The following is a 17,859-nucleotide window of genomic DNA, read 5'->3' on the forward strand; positions in this document are numbered from 1 at the left end:
CCTAAGAGAAAATCTACTCAGTGTACTGGGACAGTGCCTAAGGGAAAATCTACTCATTGTACTGGGACAGCGCCTATGAGAAAATCGACTCATTGTACTGGGACAGTGCCTAAGGGAAAATCTACTCAGTGTACTGGGACAGCGCCTAAGGGAAAATCTACTCAGTGTACTGGGACAGCGCCTAAGGGAAAATCTACTCAGTGTATTGGGACAGTGCCTAAGAGAAAATCTACTCATTGTACTGGGACAGCGCCTAAGGGAAAATCTATTCAGTGTACTGGGACAGCGCCTATGAGAAAATCGACTCATTGTACTGGGACAGTGCCTAAGGGAAAATCTACTCAGTGTACTGGGACAGCGCCTAAGGGAAAATCTACTCAGTGTACTGGGACAGCGCCTAAGGGAAAATCTACTCAGTGTACTGGGACAGCGCCTAAGAGAAAATCTATTCAGTGTACTGGGACAGCGCCTAAGGGAAAATCTATTCAGTGTACTGGGACAGCGCCTAAGAGAAAATCGACTCATTGTACTGGGACAGTGCCTAAGGGAAAATCTACTCAGTGTACTGGGACAGTGCCTAAGGGAAAATCTACCCAGTGTACTGGGACAGCGCCTAAGGGAAAATCTACTCAGTGTACTGGGACAGAGCCTAAGGGAAAACCTACTCATTGTACTGGGACAGCGCCTAAGAGAAAATCTACTCAGTGTACTGGGACAGCGCCTAAGAGAAAATCTACTCATTGTACTGGGACAGCGCCTAAGGGGAAATCTACTCATTGTACTGGGACAGCGCCTAAACAAAAATCTACTCAGTGTACTGGGACAGTGCCTAAGGGAAAATCTACTCAGTGTACTGGGACAGCGCCTAAGGTAAAATCTACCCAGTGTACTGGGACAGCGCCTAAGGGAAAATCTACTCAGTGTACTGGGGCAGAGCCTAAGGGAAAATCTACTCATTGTACTGGGACAGCGCCTAAGAGAAAATCTACTCAGTGTACTGGGACAGCGCCTAAGAGAAAATCTACTCATTGTACTGGGACAGCGCCTAAGGGGAAATCTACTCATTGTACTGGGACAGCGCCTAAACAAAAATCTACTCAGTGTACTGGGACAGTGCCTAAGGGAAAATCTACTCAGTGTACTGGGACAGCGCCTAATGGAAAATCTGCTCAGTGTACTGGGACAGAGCCTAAGGGAAAATCTACTCAGTGTACTGGGACAGAGCCTAAGGGAAAATCTACTCAGTGTACTGGGACAGCGCCTAAGAGAAAATCTACTCATTGTACTGGGACAGTGCCTAAGGGAAAATCTACTCAGTGTACTGGGACAGCGCCTAAGGGGAAATCTACTCAGTGTACTGGGACAGCGCCCAAGGGGAAATCTACTCATTGTACTGGGACAGCGCCTAAACAAAAATCTACTCAGTGTACTGGGACAGCGCCTAAGGGAAAATCCACTCATTGTACTGGGACAGCGCCTAAGGGGAAATCTACTCAGTGTACTGGGACAGCGCCTAAGGGAAAATCAACTCAGTGTACTGGGACAGTGCCTAAGGGAAAATCAACTCAGTGTACTGGGACAGTGCCTAAGAGAAAATCTACTCAGTGTACTGGGACAGCGCCTAAGGGAAAATCTACTCAGTGTACTGGGACAGCGCCTAAGAGAAAATCTATTCAGTGTATTGGGACAGTGCCTAAGAGAAAATCTACCCAGTGTACTGGGACAGTGCCTAAGAAAAAATCTACTCAGTGTACTGGGGCAGTGTCTAAGGGAAAATCTACTCATTGTACCGGGACATTGCCTAAGGGAAAATCTATTTAGTGTACTGGGACAGCGCCTAAGGGAAAATCTACTCAGTGTATTGGGACAGTGCCTAAGGGAAAATCTACCCAGTGTACTGGGACAGCGCCTAAGGGAAAATCTACTCAGTGTACTGGGACAGAGCCTAAGGGAAAACCTACTCATTGTACTGGGACAGCGCCTAAGAGAAAATCTACTCAGTGTACTGGGACAGCGCCTAAGAGAAAATCTACTCATTGTACTGGGACAGCGCCTAAGGGGAAATCTACTCATTGTACTGGGACAGCGCCTAAACAAAAATCTACTCAGTGTACTGGGACAGTGCCTAAGGGAAAATCTACTCAGTGTACTGGGACAGCGCCTAAGGTAAAATCTACCCAGTGTACTGGGACAGCGCCTAAGGGAAAATCTACTCAGTGTACTGGGGCAGAGCCTAAGGGAAAATCTACTCATTGTACTGGGACAGCGCCTAAGAGAAAATCTACTCAGTGTACTGGGACAGCGCCTAAGAGAAAATCTACTCATTGTACTGGGACAGCGCCTAAGGGGAAATCTACTCATTGTACTGGGACAGCGCCTAAACAAAAATCTACTCAGTGTACTGGGACAGTGCCTAAGGGAAAATCTACTCAGTGTACTGGGACAGCGCCTAATGGAAAATCTGCTCAGTGTACTGGGACAGAGCCTAAGGGAAAATCTACTCAGTGTACTGGGACAGAGCCTAAGGGAAAATCTACTCAGTGTACTGGGACAGCGCCTAAGAGAAAATCTACTCATTGTACTGGGACAGCGCCTAAGAGAAAATCTACTCATTGTACTGGGACAGTGCCTAAGGGAAAATCTACTCAGTGTACTGGGACAGCGCCTAAGGGGAAATCTACTCAGTGTACTGGGACAGCGCCCAAGGGGAAATCTACTCATTGTACTGGGACAGCGCCTAAACAAAAATCTACTCAGTGTACTGGGACAGCGCCTAAGGGAAAATCCACTCATTGTACTGGGACAGCGCCTAAGGGGAAATCTACTCAGTGTACTGGGACAGCGCCTAAGGGAAAATCAACTCAGTGTACTGGGACAGTGCCTAAGGGAAAATCAACTCAGTGTACTGGGACAGTGCCTAAGAGAAAATCTACTCAGTGTACTGGGACAGCGCCTAAGGGAAAATCTACTCAGTGTACTGGGACAGCGCCTAAGAGAAAATCTATTCAGTGTATTGGGACAGTGCCTAAGAGAAAATCTACCCAGTGTACTGGGACAGTGCCTAAGAAAAAATCTACTCAGTGTACTGGGGCAGTGTCTAAGGGAAAATCTACTCATTGTACCGGGACATTGCCTAAGGGAAAATCTATTTAGTGTACTGGGACAGCGCCTAAGGGAAAATCTACTCAGTGTATTGGGACAGCACCTCAGGGAAAATCTACTCAGTGTACTGGGACAGCGCCTAAGGGAAAATCTACTCAGTGTACTGGGACAGTGCCTAAGGGAAAATCTACTCATTGTACTAGGACAGCGCCTTAGGGAAAATCTACTCATTGTACTGGGACAGCGTCTAAGGGAAAATCTACTCAATGTTCTGGGACAGCGCCTAAGGGAAAATCTATTCAGTGTAATGGGACAGTGGCTAAGAGAATATCTGCTCAGTGTATAGCAGCTTTGGCCCTCCATCCTTTTGAATGACATTGATCAGGATTGTACTTGGACAGCATTGTTACTGTATTGGCCCTAACAGACACCAACTACCTACAGTACACCCTACTTGGCTGGTGCACAACATTGACCAATTGCACTATCCCCCAATTTACTGCAGGAGTATGATAGTTGTAGCTTGGCCCCCTGGACATCCATTTGCCTTGTTAATGATACAGCTTTGAGTGAGATAATTGATCCAGGAGCCACCATTAGGGTATCTACATCTATTGATAGCTGTGTTTGGTTTTCTTTTGGGTCAACGGTAACAGAACAACATTCAAAAATGGGCATATTGGGCTTTGGTACTACTTACTATGATGTGAAGGCAAGAAAGGGGGGATATGATGAGGATGGTGAACATGGAGGTAATGGTAGATGGTATACTACTCTTCAATCCACAGTGGTCAGATCCACCAGTGTCACACATAGCATATATGATATTCAATGCTGGAGGAGAGATGGACACCAAGGTGGTAATGCCATCGCCACCCTATAGGGCACAACAGTCAGGAGTGATGAGTTGAGGTTTCATGCGCTCGAGGTTTTCTATACACTGTCTTCAAAGTGTCAACTGATGTCCTTATTAACGATATGGCGGAGAAAGTCATCGCCTGTCAGCTCGATCAGCGATATTCCCCGCTCTGAATCCTTATTATGTCTGACATTATAATGTCAAATCCATCCAACCGGAACGGATCTCATCATTGCTTACTGATTATAGCGCTATACTTTACAGGGCCTATTATAGTGCAATGTCTACCAGTAAGTTTATCTGGCTGGTAATGTACAGTAGCTGCAGTGCTGGCACTCAGTGCAGTGTGCCTATCAATACTCAATATCACTAAGCAATCAGTGTTATTAGTGTTTCACGATTATTACCACTCTATGTTGAGTATTATAATTATTATCAGTGTACAATATGATCATTATCTGACTGTATGGAGTAGTCATTGGAGTGGTCATGATTGGTGCCTATACAATAGTGATGGTAGAGTATGGTACCTATCTGTGGAATGTGTATGATAGCTTACAATCTGTGTGTAGACACTCAGTCCTTCTACAACCCATTGCACCAGGTTCACAAGCAGTGTCCACATCACAAAAACACACAATCTCACCATCTTCCAGGGGGACGTAGATGTTGAGGTACAGGCAATCCTCGCTCTGGTTTTGTACGTATCCGGCCACCACATCCATATTCTCTGTGAACCATAAAGGCAGCATAATTCCAGGTAACATTCCGTGCAAGTTTTGTGGGCAAACAGGAGCAAAGTTGGTGGCATTCCGTACTTCCGTCCAAGATGCAGGCGCCTCAGGCGGCTGAAACCTGCGCTCTCCAATTGGCGGGGTGGCAAAAGGCACCCCCAGGTACTGTACAACAGGGCCCAGGATCTCATTGTTCAAGTCTTTCTTCACACCACGTAATTTCCCATAGTTTGTGTTGACCACAGGATATTTCTCGTCTCCCTTTTGCCCCGACACAGGGCAAGCGGCCAGAAGCCAGAGCATGAAGGGGGCTCGAAGATCCGGCGCCATGAGAGAAAAAAAAAATTGGTCTCCTGGAACCTCTTGAGACTTCCTGGGGCCAAAAGGAAGAGTTGAAACTTCCCAAAAAAAGGTCTCCAAAATAAAGTATTGGTGTTAAAAGGTTAAACAAAAAAGTTTATGCAAAAACATTCTTTTTGAAACAATGGGGGGAGGGTTGGAGTATTACAAAAAAAAGGTGATAAAATTTGGAAGAAAAATGAAAAAAATTTGGGTAACAAATGGGCAATAATCCTCTACAACGAGAGCGTGATGTGTTTTTGAGACAAAGTTAAACATAGGGAGTACATTTTTGGAGAGTGGTGTTGGTACCAAGTCATAGGAGGCAGGAGAAGACTTAGGCCAAGACAAAAAAAGAGGACGTGAGGAACATCGGAGAAGAGGCGGCTACGAGACCAACAGACAGAGGTTGTGCAGAAGACACCATTCTATTACGTTCCATCGCGGACCCGTACATAGGGTGCTGAGCTACGGCAGGGCCTCCACGAGACAGACATTGAAATCCTGAGAGGGAGACAAGACAAAGAAAAGCGAAGGGTGAAAACAGAAACAGGAAATTAAGCAGGCAACGTCTATTTCGAGAAGGCAATAAATATGAGTCTCTTTCAGCACCTCGCTACCTAGCTGCCCAATCCTCCTCCTCCTCTTCAGTCCGCTTCCCCCGATTATAATGAGCGGGATCATTTATTTAATTAAACTGTTCCTTCTGTTTATAGTTTGAAATCCAACAATTATAGTAACAAACTTATAATTAGTGAATGTGCGAGAGATTGAGGGGGCTAGAGCGAGCGGGAACAGGAGGAAACTATAGGAAGGGAGACCGCGTTGTAGGCAACGAAGGAGAAAAATTACGGTAGGTGGGTAGGGAGAGGAAAGAAGGAGCAGGGACAGAGCTGGGTTACCTGTTCATCCATTTATTTCATGACGAATGTTAAAATGTTGGTTGCTCTGAAATTCCTGAATGTTTCAGGTTTACGGTTGTCCAACCATCCCGAAATTGAGTGGTTAAAATTTACAAAAAGACCTCCAGGCTAGAACCTCTAAAACATACAAAAATTCCTAGGATTACTGTAAAAATCCCTCTCTTAAAGTGGTTGTAAACCCTAAGGTTCACCCAGTGAAGCGACTGGCCTAAGGTATGTAAACCCTAAGGTTCACCCAGTGAAGTGACTGGCCTCAGCTATGTAAACCCTAAGGTTCACCCAGTTAAGTGACTGGCCTCAGCTATGTAAACCCTAAGGTTCACCCAGTGAAGTGACTGGCCTCAGCTATGTAAACCCTAAGGTTCCCCCAGTGAAGTGACTGGCCTCAGCTATGTAAACCCTAAGGTTCCCCCAGTGAAGTGACTGGCCTCAGGTATGTAAACCCTAAGGTTCACCCAGTGAAGTGACTGGCCTCAGGTATGTAAACCCTAAGGTTCCCCCAGTGAAGTGACTGGCCTCAGGTATGTAAACCCTAAGGTTCCCCCAGTGAAGTGACTGGCCTCAGGTATGTAAACCCTAAGGTTCCCCCAGTGAAGTGACTGGCCTCAGGTATGTAAACCCTAAGGTTCACCCAGTGAAGTGACTGGCCTCAGGTATGTAAACCCTAAGTTTCCCCCAGTGAAGTGACTGGCCTCAGGTATGTAAACCCTAAGGTTCACCCAGTGAAGTGACTGGCCTCAGGTATGTAAACCCTAAGGTTCACCCAGTGAAGTGACTGGCCTCAGGTATGTAAACCCTAAGGTTCACCCAGTGAAGTGACTGGCCTCAGGTATGTAAACCCTAAGGTTCCCCCAGTGAAGTGACTGGCCTCAGGTATGTAAACCCTAAGGTTCCCCCAGTTAAGTGACTGGCCTCAGCTATGTAAACCCTAAGGTTCACCCAGTGAAGTGACTGGCCTCAGCTATGTAAACCCTAAGGTTCCCCCAGTGAAGTGACTGGCCTCAGCTATGTAAACCCTAAGGTTCCCCCAGTGAAGTGACTGGCCTCAGGTATGTAAACCCTAAGGTTCACCCAGTGAAGTGACTGGCCTCAGGTATGTAAACCCTAAGGTTCCCCCAGTGAAGTGACTGGCCTCAGGTATGTAAACCCTAAGGTTCCCCCAGTGAAGTGACTGGCCTCAGGTATGTAAACCCTAAGGTTCCCCCAGTGAAGTGACTGGCCTCAGGTATGTAAACCCTAAGGTTCACCCAGTGAAGTGACTGGCCTCAGGTATGTAAACCCTAAGTTTCCCCCAGTGAAGTGACTGGCCTCAGGTATGTAAACCCTAAGGTTCACCCAGTGAAGTGACTGGCCTCAGGTATGTAAACCCTAAGGTTCACCCAGTGAAGTGACTGGCCTCAGGTATGTAAACCCTAAGGTTCACCCAGTGAAGTGACTGGCCTCAGGTATGTAAACCCTAAGGTTCCCCCAGTGAAGTGACTGGCCTCAGGTATGTAAACCCTAAGGTTCCCCCAGTGAAGTGACTGGCCTCAGGTATGTAAACCCTAAGGTTCACCCAGTGAAGTGACTGGCCTCAGGTATGTAAACCCTAAGGTTCACCCAGTGAAGTGACTGGCCTCAGGTATGTAAACCCTAAGGTTCCCCCAGTGAAGTGACTGGCCTCAGGTATGTAAACCCTAAGGTTCCCCCAGTGAAGTGACTGGCCTCAGGTATGTAAACCCTAAGGTTCACCCAGTGAAGTGACTGGCCTCAGGTATGTAAACCCTAAGGTTCACCCAGTGAAGTGACTGGCCTCAGGTATGTAAACCCTAAGGTTCCCCCAGTGAAGTGACTGGCCTCAGGTATGTAAACCCTAAGGTTCCCCCAGTGAAGTGACTGGCCTCAGGTATGTAAACCCTAAGGTTCACCCAGTGAAGTGACTGGCCTCAGGTATGTAAACCCTAAGGTTCACCCAGTGAAGTGACTGGCTTCAGGTATGTAAACCCTAAGGTTCACCCAGTGAAGTGACTGGCCTCAGGTATGTAAACCCTAAGGTTCACCCAGTGAAGTGACTGGCCTCAGGTATGTAAACCCTAAGGTTCACCCAGTGAAGGCACTGGCCTCAGGTATATAAACCCTAAGTGTCCATTCACACTACCGCGACTTGTCAGGCGACTTGTCAGCTTGACAAATCGCAGTCCATTCTGTGCTACGGGAACTGTTCTACTAGGAGCGACTCAAGTCGCTCCGACTTAGAAAAAGGTTCCTGTACTACTTCGGGGCGACATCTGAGCGACTTGCATAGACATTCATTATATGAAGTCCGTGCAAGTCGCGCCAAAGTGACGGTGCACGCGACTTCAAAGGTCGCCCCCGAAGTCGTGCCGCGTTAGTGTGAACCGGCACTAAGGTTCACCCAGTGAAGTGACTGGCCTCAGATAATACACAGAGATTAAGCAAATCCTCCTACAGTTGTACCTGTTTATCTGCATTTTCTATTCTCTATATCTGTTCAAAGTGCTGAATATATAAAGCTTGTCTGAGTTATCAGAAAAAAAGGGGATGGAAAGCTTAAATTACACTCTGCAGAGCTCAGTGAGAACAGCTCTGAAGGCTGATTGGAAGAAAGGAAGGGAACCCCCCCCCCTTCACACAGCAAATAGGAACAGAGCTGAGACAGGTCCCTCCCCTTTCACCTTTTTTCTCTTGGTTTTCTCTTTTAGCAGAGACCCTAGACAATAAAATGGAGATCGTTTCAATGTTTTTTTATCACACCGTATTTGTGCAGCAGTCTTCTAAACGCAATTTTTTTGAAAAAAATTCTATTTTTTCGAAAAAAATTCTATTTTTTTAAAAAAAATTCTATTTTTTTTATTAAAAAATAAGAAAACAATAAAGTTAGCCAAATTTTTTTCCATAGTGTGAAAGATAATGTTACGCAGAGTAAATAGATACCCAACATGTCATGCTTCAAAATTACGCACGCTCGCTGAATGGCGACAAACTTTGGTGCTTAAAAATCCCATAGGCTACAATTTAAATATTTCTACAGGTTACCAGCTTAGAGTTACAGAGGAGTTCTAGGGTTCAAATTATTGCTCTCGCTCTACCGATCGCGGCGATACCTCACATGTGTGGTTTGAATACCGTTTACATATGTGGGCGGGGCTTCCATATGCGTTCGCTTCTGTGCACGAGCTAACGGGGGCAGGGCGCTTTAATTTTTTATTTTTTTCCTATTTATTTTATTTATTATTTTTTATTTTTACACAGTTTAAAAAAAAATATTTTGATCATTTTTATTCCTATTACAAGGAATGTAATATAAATAGGCATGAGAGGTCCTCTTTATTGTGAGATCTGGGGTCAAAAAGACCTCAGACCTCACAAGTACACTAAAAAAAAGAAAAAAAAAATGGTTAAAAAAAATCGGCTCTTTAAACCGGTTGCTAGGCAACGACGTTTGACGTCGCTCCCGTCCTCCAAGACCATAGAGTCGAGTGAGGGCCATCTTGCCCTCACTCGACTTCCTGTCTCTGAGGATCCGGGAACGGATCGTTTTCCCCGCTGCCGGCGGGTCTGGTAAGCAGGGAAAATGGCCGGGATGTGGCGGGAGGGGTCACCTCTTCCGCCGCACCATAAGGGTGATCCCGCGGCGAATCCGCCTCTGGGACCACCCTTATCTGAAAGCCGATCGCCTGCCATTTTAAAAAATACAGAGGTTTTGACGTATTTAGCGTCAAAGGACGGACGTAAAACTGGGGCGGGCGGTCGGTCCGGTTAATGAAGCTTATGGGGACCAGAAAAAAGATTCCCCACCCCTGCTCTACCTTGATGCAAATCTTATGCTGCACTATCCCCTCCAACCAGTAGGGGGGGAAGCCATAGCCAAGCCAGCCCATAGACATCTATGCAGAGAGGTGAGAATCATGGGAGTTGTGGTCTTAGAAAGCAGCCATTTAATGAAGCTTATGGACCCTTTGCTCTTTAATTCCCAACAGAGATTGGGGCAAGGAGAAGGAGTGGAACTGCTTTTCTGAGACTATTCAGACTGCTGAGAGGCAAGACCAGTGGAGACACCCGGGTCACTGAAGCACAGACCGCAATTGCACCTGCACTGTTGCCGCAGGGAGACCAGAGAACCCTCTCACTATCTACTTCCCACCGCTGAATCTCTGGAGGCATTCTATGGAGAGACTGAGGGGACCCCCCTTTCTACAGCGAGAGTTCACAGCCACACCACAGGGACAGGTGAGAGGGCACTGCCCCATTGTTCACAATGCTAGCTGGGACTGAGTTACTGAAGGCAGGACCATAAGTATACAGCACCTGTATCACTCCTTTACCACAACTTTACTACATCTTTACCACACCTTTACTGCATCTTTATCACATTTTAAGAAAAATGAAAAAAATTTGGGCAACAAATGGGCAATAATCCTCTACAACGAGAGCGTGATGTGTTTTTGAGACAAAGTTAAACATAGAGAGTACATTTTTGGAGAGTGGTGTTGGTGCCAAGTCATAGGAGGCAGGAGAAGACTAAAGCTGGGTACACATTTCCTTCAGATTTACCTTTTCTATGTAGTGCAAGGGCCTGCCAGATTGCAAATAAATTTAAAGTGTTTAGGTTTGTCCTCATATTATATGGTTTTGGTAAGTCTAAAGGAAAAAGTCTTCAGAAAATCTTATAGTGTGTATGGCCCATTAGGCCAAGGCATCCTGGTATACTAAAACTCTAGTTAAGTGCACCAGTGCAGCTTAAAGGGCCCCAACCTTAGCCGGTAAGAGAACAACATAAAGGACTGCCCCTCCTGTAAAACCATCCTGCAAGTTCCCTTTGTTCCCTTCTTCCATTTTCTTAATTTCTATAAGCAGTACACATCCAGTCGGTCTAGGCCTAAAATAGTCACCATCATTGCACATTGGCAGTATAGTTCTTGTATTCAGTAAATCAAGCTTTATTACCGCTCACTGCTGCACATTAGGTGACCTTGCTACTGTTTATGCTGATCTGGATGACAAGTGTCATCATATGCCTAGTCCTTATTACTAATCACCCTGTATGCTAAATTGTGCTATTACCATTGTTGATTCATTTCTATGCCTGCTTTGTTATCAATCATATCAGGTGACAGTATTCATTTTGTCTTTACTAAGTGGTTCAGTGCCTTTTTTTGATGTAATACTGCTCCTGGTTACCAAGTATCACTTTTAGCAATTTTCTGTGATATTGCATGCTTTGTACACTCAACCAAGTATGTTAAAGGGGCTAAAGTTCTTAAAGAGATTGAGACAAAGAACAGAGGACCCATCCTAACCAGTGGCTCCTATTGGGGTAACATTACACATCCACAATGGTCCTTCTTTTAATCCGACCTCCGGCTGTCCCTTTAGTCTTGCACAGTTGTACAGGCTCCTCTCCTGGACTGAAAGTGCTTTCTCTGTATTGACGGCACACATTGAATTTCTAACAATGTGCACTAGAAGCTGCAGCAAGTCCGAGCCTGCCTCATTTCCTGGCTGGAAGACTTCCAGCATCATCTAGATCAGGGGTCTCCAAACTTTCTAAACATAGGGCCAGATTATTGTTCTTCAGACATTAGGAGGGCTGGACTGTGATCCCTGGGAGTAGAAAATGCCCCAGCATCAGTGGGAGTAAACAATGCCTCTGACTAGGTGGTCAGTGGAATTAAAAAAAAAAAAAAAAGACACAGCACCTCTGCTTACTAGGAGCAGGAAAAGTACCCTGTCATTGGTATTGGAGGAATAGTGCCCCATTGTTGGTGTCAGTGGGAGGAATAGTGCCCCAACCTTGGTATCAATGGGAGGAATAGTGCCCCATTGTTGGTGTCATTGGGAGGAATGGTGCCACAACGTTGGTATCAATGGGAAGAATGGTGCCCCATTGTTGGGATCATTGGGAGGAATAGTGTCCATGTTGGTATCAATGGGAGGAATAGTGCCCCATTGTTGGTGTCATTGAGAGGAATAGTGCCCCAGTGTTGGTATCAATGGGAGGAATAGTGCCCCATTGTTGGTGTCATTGGAAGGAATAGTGCCCCAACGTTGGTATCAATGGGAGGAATAGTGCCCCATTGTTGGTGTTATTGGGAGGAATAGTGCCGCAACGTTGATATCAATGGGAAGAATGGTGCCCCGTTGTTGGGGTCATTGGGAGGAATAGTGCCCCAATGTTGGTAACAATGGAAGGTATAGTGCCCCGTTGTTGGTGTCATTGGAAGGAATAGTGCCCCATCATTGGTATCAATGGGAGGAATAGTGTCTCATCGTTGGTGTAATTCGAAAGAATAGTGCCCTATCGTTGGTATCAATGAAATAAATATTTCCCCATTTTTGGAGTCATTAGGAGGAATTGTGCCTCATTGTTGGTGTCAGTGGGAGGAATAGTGCCCTATCGTTGGTATCAATTGGAGGAATAGTGCCCCATTGCTGGTGTCATTGGGAGGAATAGTGCCCCATCCTTGGTATCAATGGAAGGTATAGTGCCCCATTGTTGGTGTCATTAGGAGGAACAGCGCTCCATTGCTGGTATCGGTGTGAGGAATGGTGCCCCATCCTTGGTATCAATGGAAGGTATAGTGCCCCATTGTTGGTGTCATTAGGAGGAATAGCGCTCCATTGCTGGTATCGGTGTGAGGAATGGTGCCCCTATAGCCAGATAAAGGCAAGCAAAGGGCCGCATTGTTGATGTCCTTGGGAGGAATAGTGTCCCATTGGTGGTGTCAGTGGGAGGGATAGTGTCCCATCATTGGTATCAATGGGAGGAATAGTGCCTCCCATAAATTAGTCCATAAATTACTTCCGCCTCCGGGTGGGGCTGAGAGTGAGACAAGTGTGTGAAGGAGCAAGATGGCGAGTACTGGAGAGAGCCGGAGCGCAGTAGAGGCTATCCCACGTGTTGGGGGAGAACCTGTGGAGCAGACCAGAGTGCCGAAGACATCCACCCTGTGGGATACGGGGATGCGGATTGTGCCCGACGAAAGACTGGCATTGTGCACCGGAGGAGGCATGGAGCATTTGGGCCTGGTATTTCCTCAGTGTCTGAATGTGACTATGCGCATACAGGTGTGGGGCCAGTGGGGGCACTGTGGCAATCTACTGCTGCGGGCAGAGGAGAGTGAAGTTCGGCCCAGAAAGTTGAATGTGTCTTGGGAGACCGGGGTCACTGTCGGCTGAGGAGTTGGGGCCTTACATGGGCGGAGGAAGAGGAATGCTGAGGCTATTAATGCATCTGGAGTCCATGCAAACTGTCAGTGGTCCAGGGTGCAAGTGGAAGGAGGCCGAGTGTCCGAGCCGGAGTGCATGCAGGTAGTGCGGACCCGGGAGCGGCCACCTGGTGCATCAAAAGCTGCAGTGGCAGAAATCAAGTCTGCTCTACGGGCAGAAGGGAGAAAATGGCCAGTGGTGACCGGGGCTGCATGTGGCAGTGTGAGCAGCGAGGAAGAGGTCGGGGCCATTGCTGTGGGGTCTCCCAGCTTCCAACAATGGTTCGGGTCCTTGGAGGAGGGATTGGATGTTTGGAAGTCAGAAGAGGAGACTGAATGGGACTAGGGGTCTGAAGATCGGAGCAGTCCAGCCATTCCTGATATACCTGATGAGGAGACTAGGGATTTTGTGGTGCGAGGACCGTGCGCCAGGAATCTGGGGTTCTGTGAAGACTATGCTAATCGGGTCCCAGACTTAACTCCACCTAAGAACTATGCCCGGGCTCGGGATCAAAATGAGGTCTACGCCTCCTTCATCAAAAGAGAAGAGACCCCATATTCTCCAGCTGTTTCATCGTCGAAGTAGCTCAGAAATTGTCCCCTGAGGAAACCGTTCTGGTGAAACATGACGGGATTGCTAATCCGTGATATCAATACATATATTTGTATATGAATGGATTATATATGCAGCTTACAAATCGATTTTAATACTGTATGTCTCTTCTTTGTCCATTTTTGTATTTAATTTTTAATAATAATAATACATTTTGTACATTTTAAATGATTTACTTGTTTATTGGCACCTAAAAAATCCCCAACCCATTTTTCTCTTGGTGGTTGAGTTTTCCTATTTATTTGTACATTAGTTTTTCCCTTTTTCCCTTCTCCAAGTTTGTGGGATACTCCACAGTATTTTTCCAGTAGGGGGGGGCGGGGGCTGCCCCAGAGCCAATAGGGACATAGCTCATTTCTGGTGGGGGGGAGGGTGGATGTAGCACCCTCCTCGGTAGGTGCTAGGCAAAAGCAAAGTTTGCTCTGCCTGCTTATCAGGGGAGCCTGATTTTTAGTTTTGCCTGTTGCATGTGTCCATGTGTGATTCATCTGGTCTGAGGGAGTGTCCCCACTGTATCCAATAGGGGAGCCTGTTGGACAGTGGAGCAAACCCAGCCAGTAACGCACAGGCTTTTATGACTGTCCCAGTGGGTTGGCACAACAGTGGTGCATCCTGGTATAGGTTATAAAAGCCACAGGCATATGGGCCAGGGGGTCTTTGGGCGGGAAGCCAGGTCCCAGGAGGAGGGTGACGGCTGTCTCTCCTCCTGTCAGCAAGGAAGGGGGTCACAGGCGGTCGGCCTAGTGGATCAAGTGTATGATGCTGAGCCAGGAGGTCCAGGATGCTGACGAGTGGAGCTGAAAGCAGAGCAACCCAGGGAAAAACAGTGTCCCTGAGTACCGGGAAGCTTGCCAGGGGTCTGCCCAGGATGGGGACCACTCCAGTGGAGAGTCGGTGGACAAGGGTTAGCATGCACAGGAAGTGAGAAAAGGGGTGCCAGGTTAGGACCCTGAAGAGGAATTCATTCAGGAACATATCTTCTACTTCACTTCAGTGGCAAGGTGAAGCAGCGGCCTTGCCGCACACACTACAGTCAGATGGCCTCAGAATTTGTGCATAGTTTAAGTTGGAGTATCCCACCCATCCCTTCTCCCACCCAAGTTCCAAATAAAACACAAAAAAACAAAACAAATCCCCTGGACTGCTCATTGTCTGAGCCAAATCTTAAAGTGATGAGTTTTACCGACTGTTGCTATGGGTAACCCAGGGGAATCCACACTCAGCAGCTCCCTAGGGGGCAGTGCTACAAACATTTTTTATTATATTTCTTTACATACATAACAAATATACAAAATAAATATGACATTACATTTGACAATATGGAAAATTATTGATTTGCACAAGAGTATAAAAATGTTTGGTGCACCAGCTTATATCTTATCCTTCTTTTCTTTTCCCCTTTTCCATCCTTCCTCCCCAAAAAAAAAAAAAAGGGAAATTTTAAAAGTGTTCTATCTACTATTTAAGGGTGTATATACACATATATACCAACTAATTGTACCACTAAATAGTTCCTCTTTGTAAAAGGGTAACATTTTGTGAAGTGTAAATCAAATTAAAACAAATAGTTATATACCCAATAAAGAGTGAGAGAAAAAAAAATATATAATATAATAATAGAATAAAATAGCGATCGTTGCAACTTTTTTATGTCTCAAGTTTTTTTTTATTTTTTTAAATACACTTTAATGAGTTACAAAAAAAAAAAAAACACAATATATACCCCAATTTATGTAAAATACAAAAGATGACGTTATGCAGAGTAAATAGATACCAAAAATTGCACACGCTCGTGGAATGGTGCCAAACAACGGTACTTAACCACTTACCGACCGCCTACCGCAGATATACTGATACATATGGGTACGTTGGCTCGCGAGAGCGCTCCTGGGGGCGCGCGCCTGCCCCCATTAGGAAGCGGGGAAGCAGAACCATGGGACCAGCTTCCGCGATCGCTGCCGGGCACCCGCCATCGCTCCCCGCTGAGAGAGAACGACGGTCGGATGTTGTAAACACAGCAGACCGTTGTTCTCTCTGGAATGAACACGGACTGCCTGTGATCCTCCTATTTAGGATCACAGGTCTCTGTGTTGATTCCAGAAGTACCTCCCCCATACAGTTAGAAAGCACCCCCTAGGCTCACACGTAACCCTTTGATCACCCCTGGGTTAACCCCTCCCCTGCCAGTGTCATTATTACAGTGACAGTGCATATTTTTTAGCACTGATTACTGTAGTAATGTCACTGGTCCCCCCCAAAAGTGTAAAAAATGTCAGGGGTCCGATCTGTCCGCCGCAATGTCGCAGTCCCTCTAAAAATCGCAGATCGCCGCCATTACTAGTAAAATAAATAAAAAGGACACAAATCTTTCCCCTAGTTTGTAGACCGATAACTTTTGCGCAAACCAATCAAAATACACTTATTGCGATTATTTTTTACCAAAAATATGTAGCAGAATACAAATTGGCCTAAAATCATGAAAAAATTAGATTTTTAAATTTTTTTTTTTATTGGTAATGTTATATAGCATAAAGTGAAAAATATATATATATTTTTTTTTTTTTTTTTCAGAATTGTCGCTCTTTTTTTGTTTATAGCGCAAAAAAATAAAAATCGTACAGGTGATCAATTACCACTAGAAGAAAGCGCTATTTGTGGAAAAGGACATCAATTTTATTTAGGTACAGTGTCACACGACCGCGCAATTGTCCGTTAAAGTAACGCAGTGCCGAATCGCAAAATAGGGCCCGGTCATTAAGGGGGAAAATCCTTCCGGTCCTGAAGTGGCGATTCTTTAAAAATTTACCAGTTTAGAGTTACAGAGGAGGTCTAGTGCTAGAATTATTGCTCTCGCTCTGGCGATTGCGGCGATACCTCATATGTGTGGTTTAAACATTGTTTACATATGTAGGCGTGGCCTATGTATGCGTTCACTGCACATGAGCATTGAGGGGGGGGGGGGGGGTCAGAGGCACTTACATTTTTTTTTATTTAGTCAATTCCATTATTTAACTTTTACACTGTCCCTTTAAATGTTGTTTTTGATCACTTTTATTGCTATCGCAAGAAATTTAAACATCCCTTGAAACAACAATACAGCATGACATGTCCTCTTTATGGAGAGATCTGGGGTCTATAAGGCCCCAAATCTCTCCTCTACCATAAATCAGAAGATAAAAAAAAAAAAATTGATCTTTTGCTTTAACAAGCCCTCCAAGGCCATAGAAATTAACGGTGGCCATCTTGCCTTCACTCATCTCTATTGCAAGCCACCAGCGCCGCTGGATGGGTCCCATGCTTCACCGAATGTCAGGTAAGCCCCAGAACCACCGGGAAGCAGTGGAAAGGAGGGGGGGGGGTGGCACCCATCCTGCCGCCTCTAAAAGTGATCCAGTGGCGAATTCGCCCCTCATACCATTTTTATCTTGTAGAAAATTGCCGGTGTTCTGCCAAAAACTCCAACTTGCCGAGAACTCCAATCATGTCACTTCCGGTGACTGTACATTGAGAATAATTGGAAATTTTGACTACTTGGTGTTTTCACAGAACAGGAGGTAGCCTTTACACTCCGGTACACGCTATAATGAGTGGACATTGTTGGTCTGCCCGCTAGTAACCAAAACATGGCCGCCTCCAAGGCGGCGAAAACTAGCAGGCGGACTAACAATGTCCACTTGTAGCGTGTACTGGAGTGTATACACTGCCGGCTGTTCTGTGAAAACATTTAGTGGTCGAAATCTCCAATTATTGGTGTACAGTTATTCCTGGTGTACAGTCATCGGAAGTAACGTCATTGGGGTTCTCGGAAAGTTGGAGTTTTCGGCAGAAAAACGGCTGAAAAAAACAATACTGGGGTTATGGCATATTGCTACAGATATAACCCTGGTATTCCACTTGCCGACCAGGACTTCATTTGTCTATGGCCGGTCGGCAAGTGGTTAAGCATCTTCCTGATCTCACCATGTGATGCCATGGTGGAGGACTGGCTACAATTCGTAGAAACTGAATGGAAGAGTTAGTAAAACGGGAAAATAAATTCGGCAGAATGGGTTTTCCATAGTACTGGGAAGTGCAATCTAGG

General features: G+C 45.9%; 1 protein-coding gene across 2 annotated transcripts in view; it reads right to left on the reverse strand.

Annotated features, from left to right (window-relative positions):
• The window catches only part of NLGN2 (neuroligin 2), a 363,757-nt gene that overhangs the window by 266,687 nt on the left and 79,211 nt on the right, over positions 1 to 17,859 (reverse strand). For both annotated transcript variants that reach the window (XM_082255097.1, XM_082255096.1), the window contains exon 2: positions 4,608 to 5,538. In XM_082255097.1, coding sequence (XP_082111223.1) covers positions 4,608 to 5,025 — 418 coding nt within the window. In that variant the 5' untranslated portion in view covers positions 5,026 to 5,538. The remainder of the gene's footprint in view (positions 1 to 4,607; positions 5,539 to 17,859) is intronic.

Source organism: Pelophylax lessonae (assembly GCF_965119305.1).
Source record: "Pelophylax lessonae genome assembly, chromosome: 4".
In the NCBI taxonomy this organism is placed as follows: Eukaryota; Metazoa; Chordata; class Amphibia; order Anura; family Ranidae; genus Pelophylax; species Pelophylax lessonae.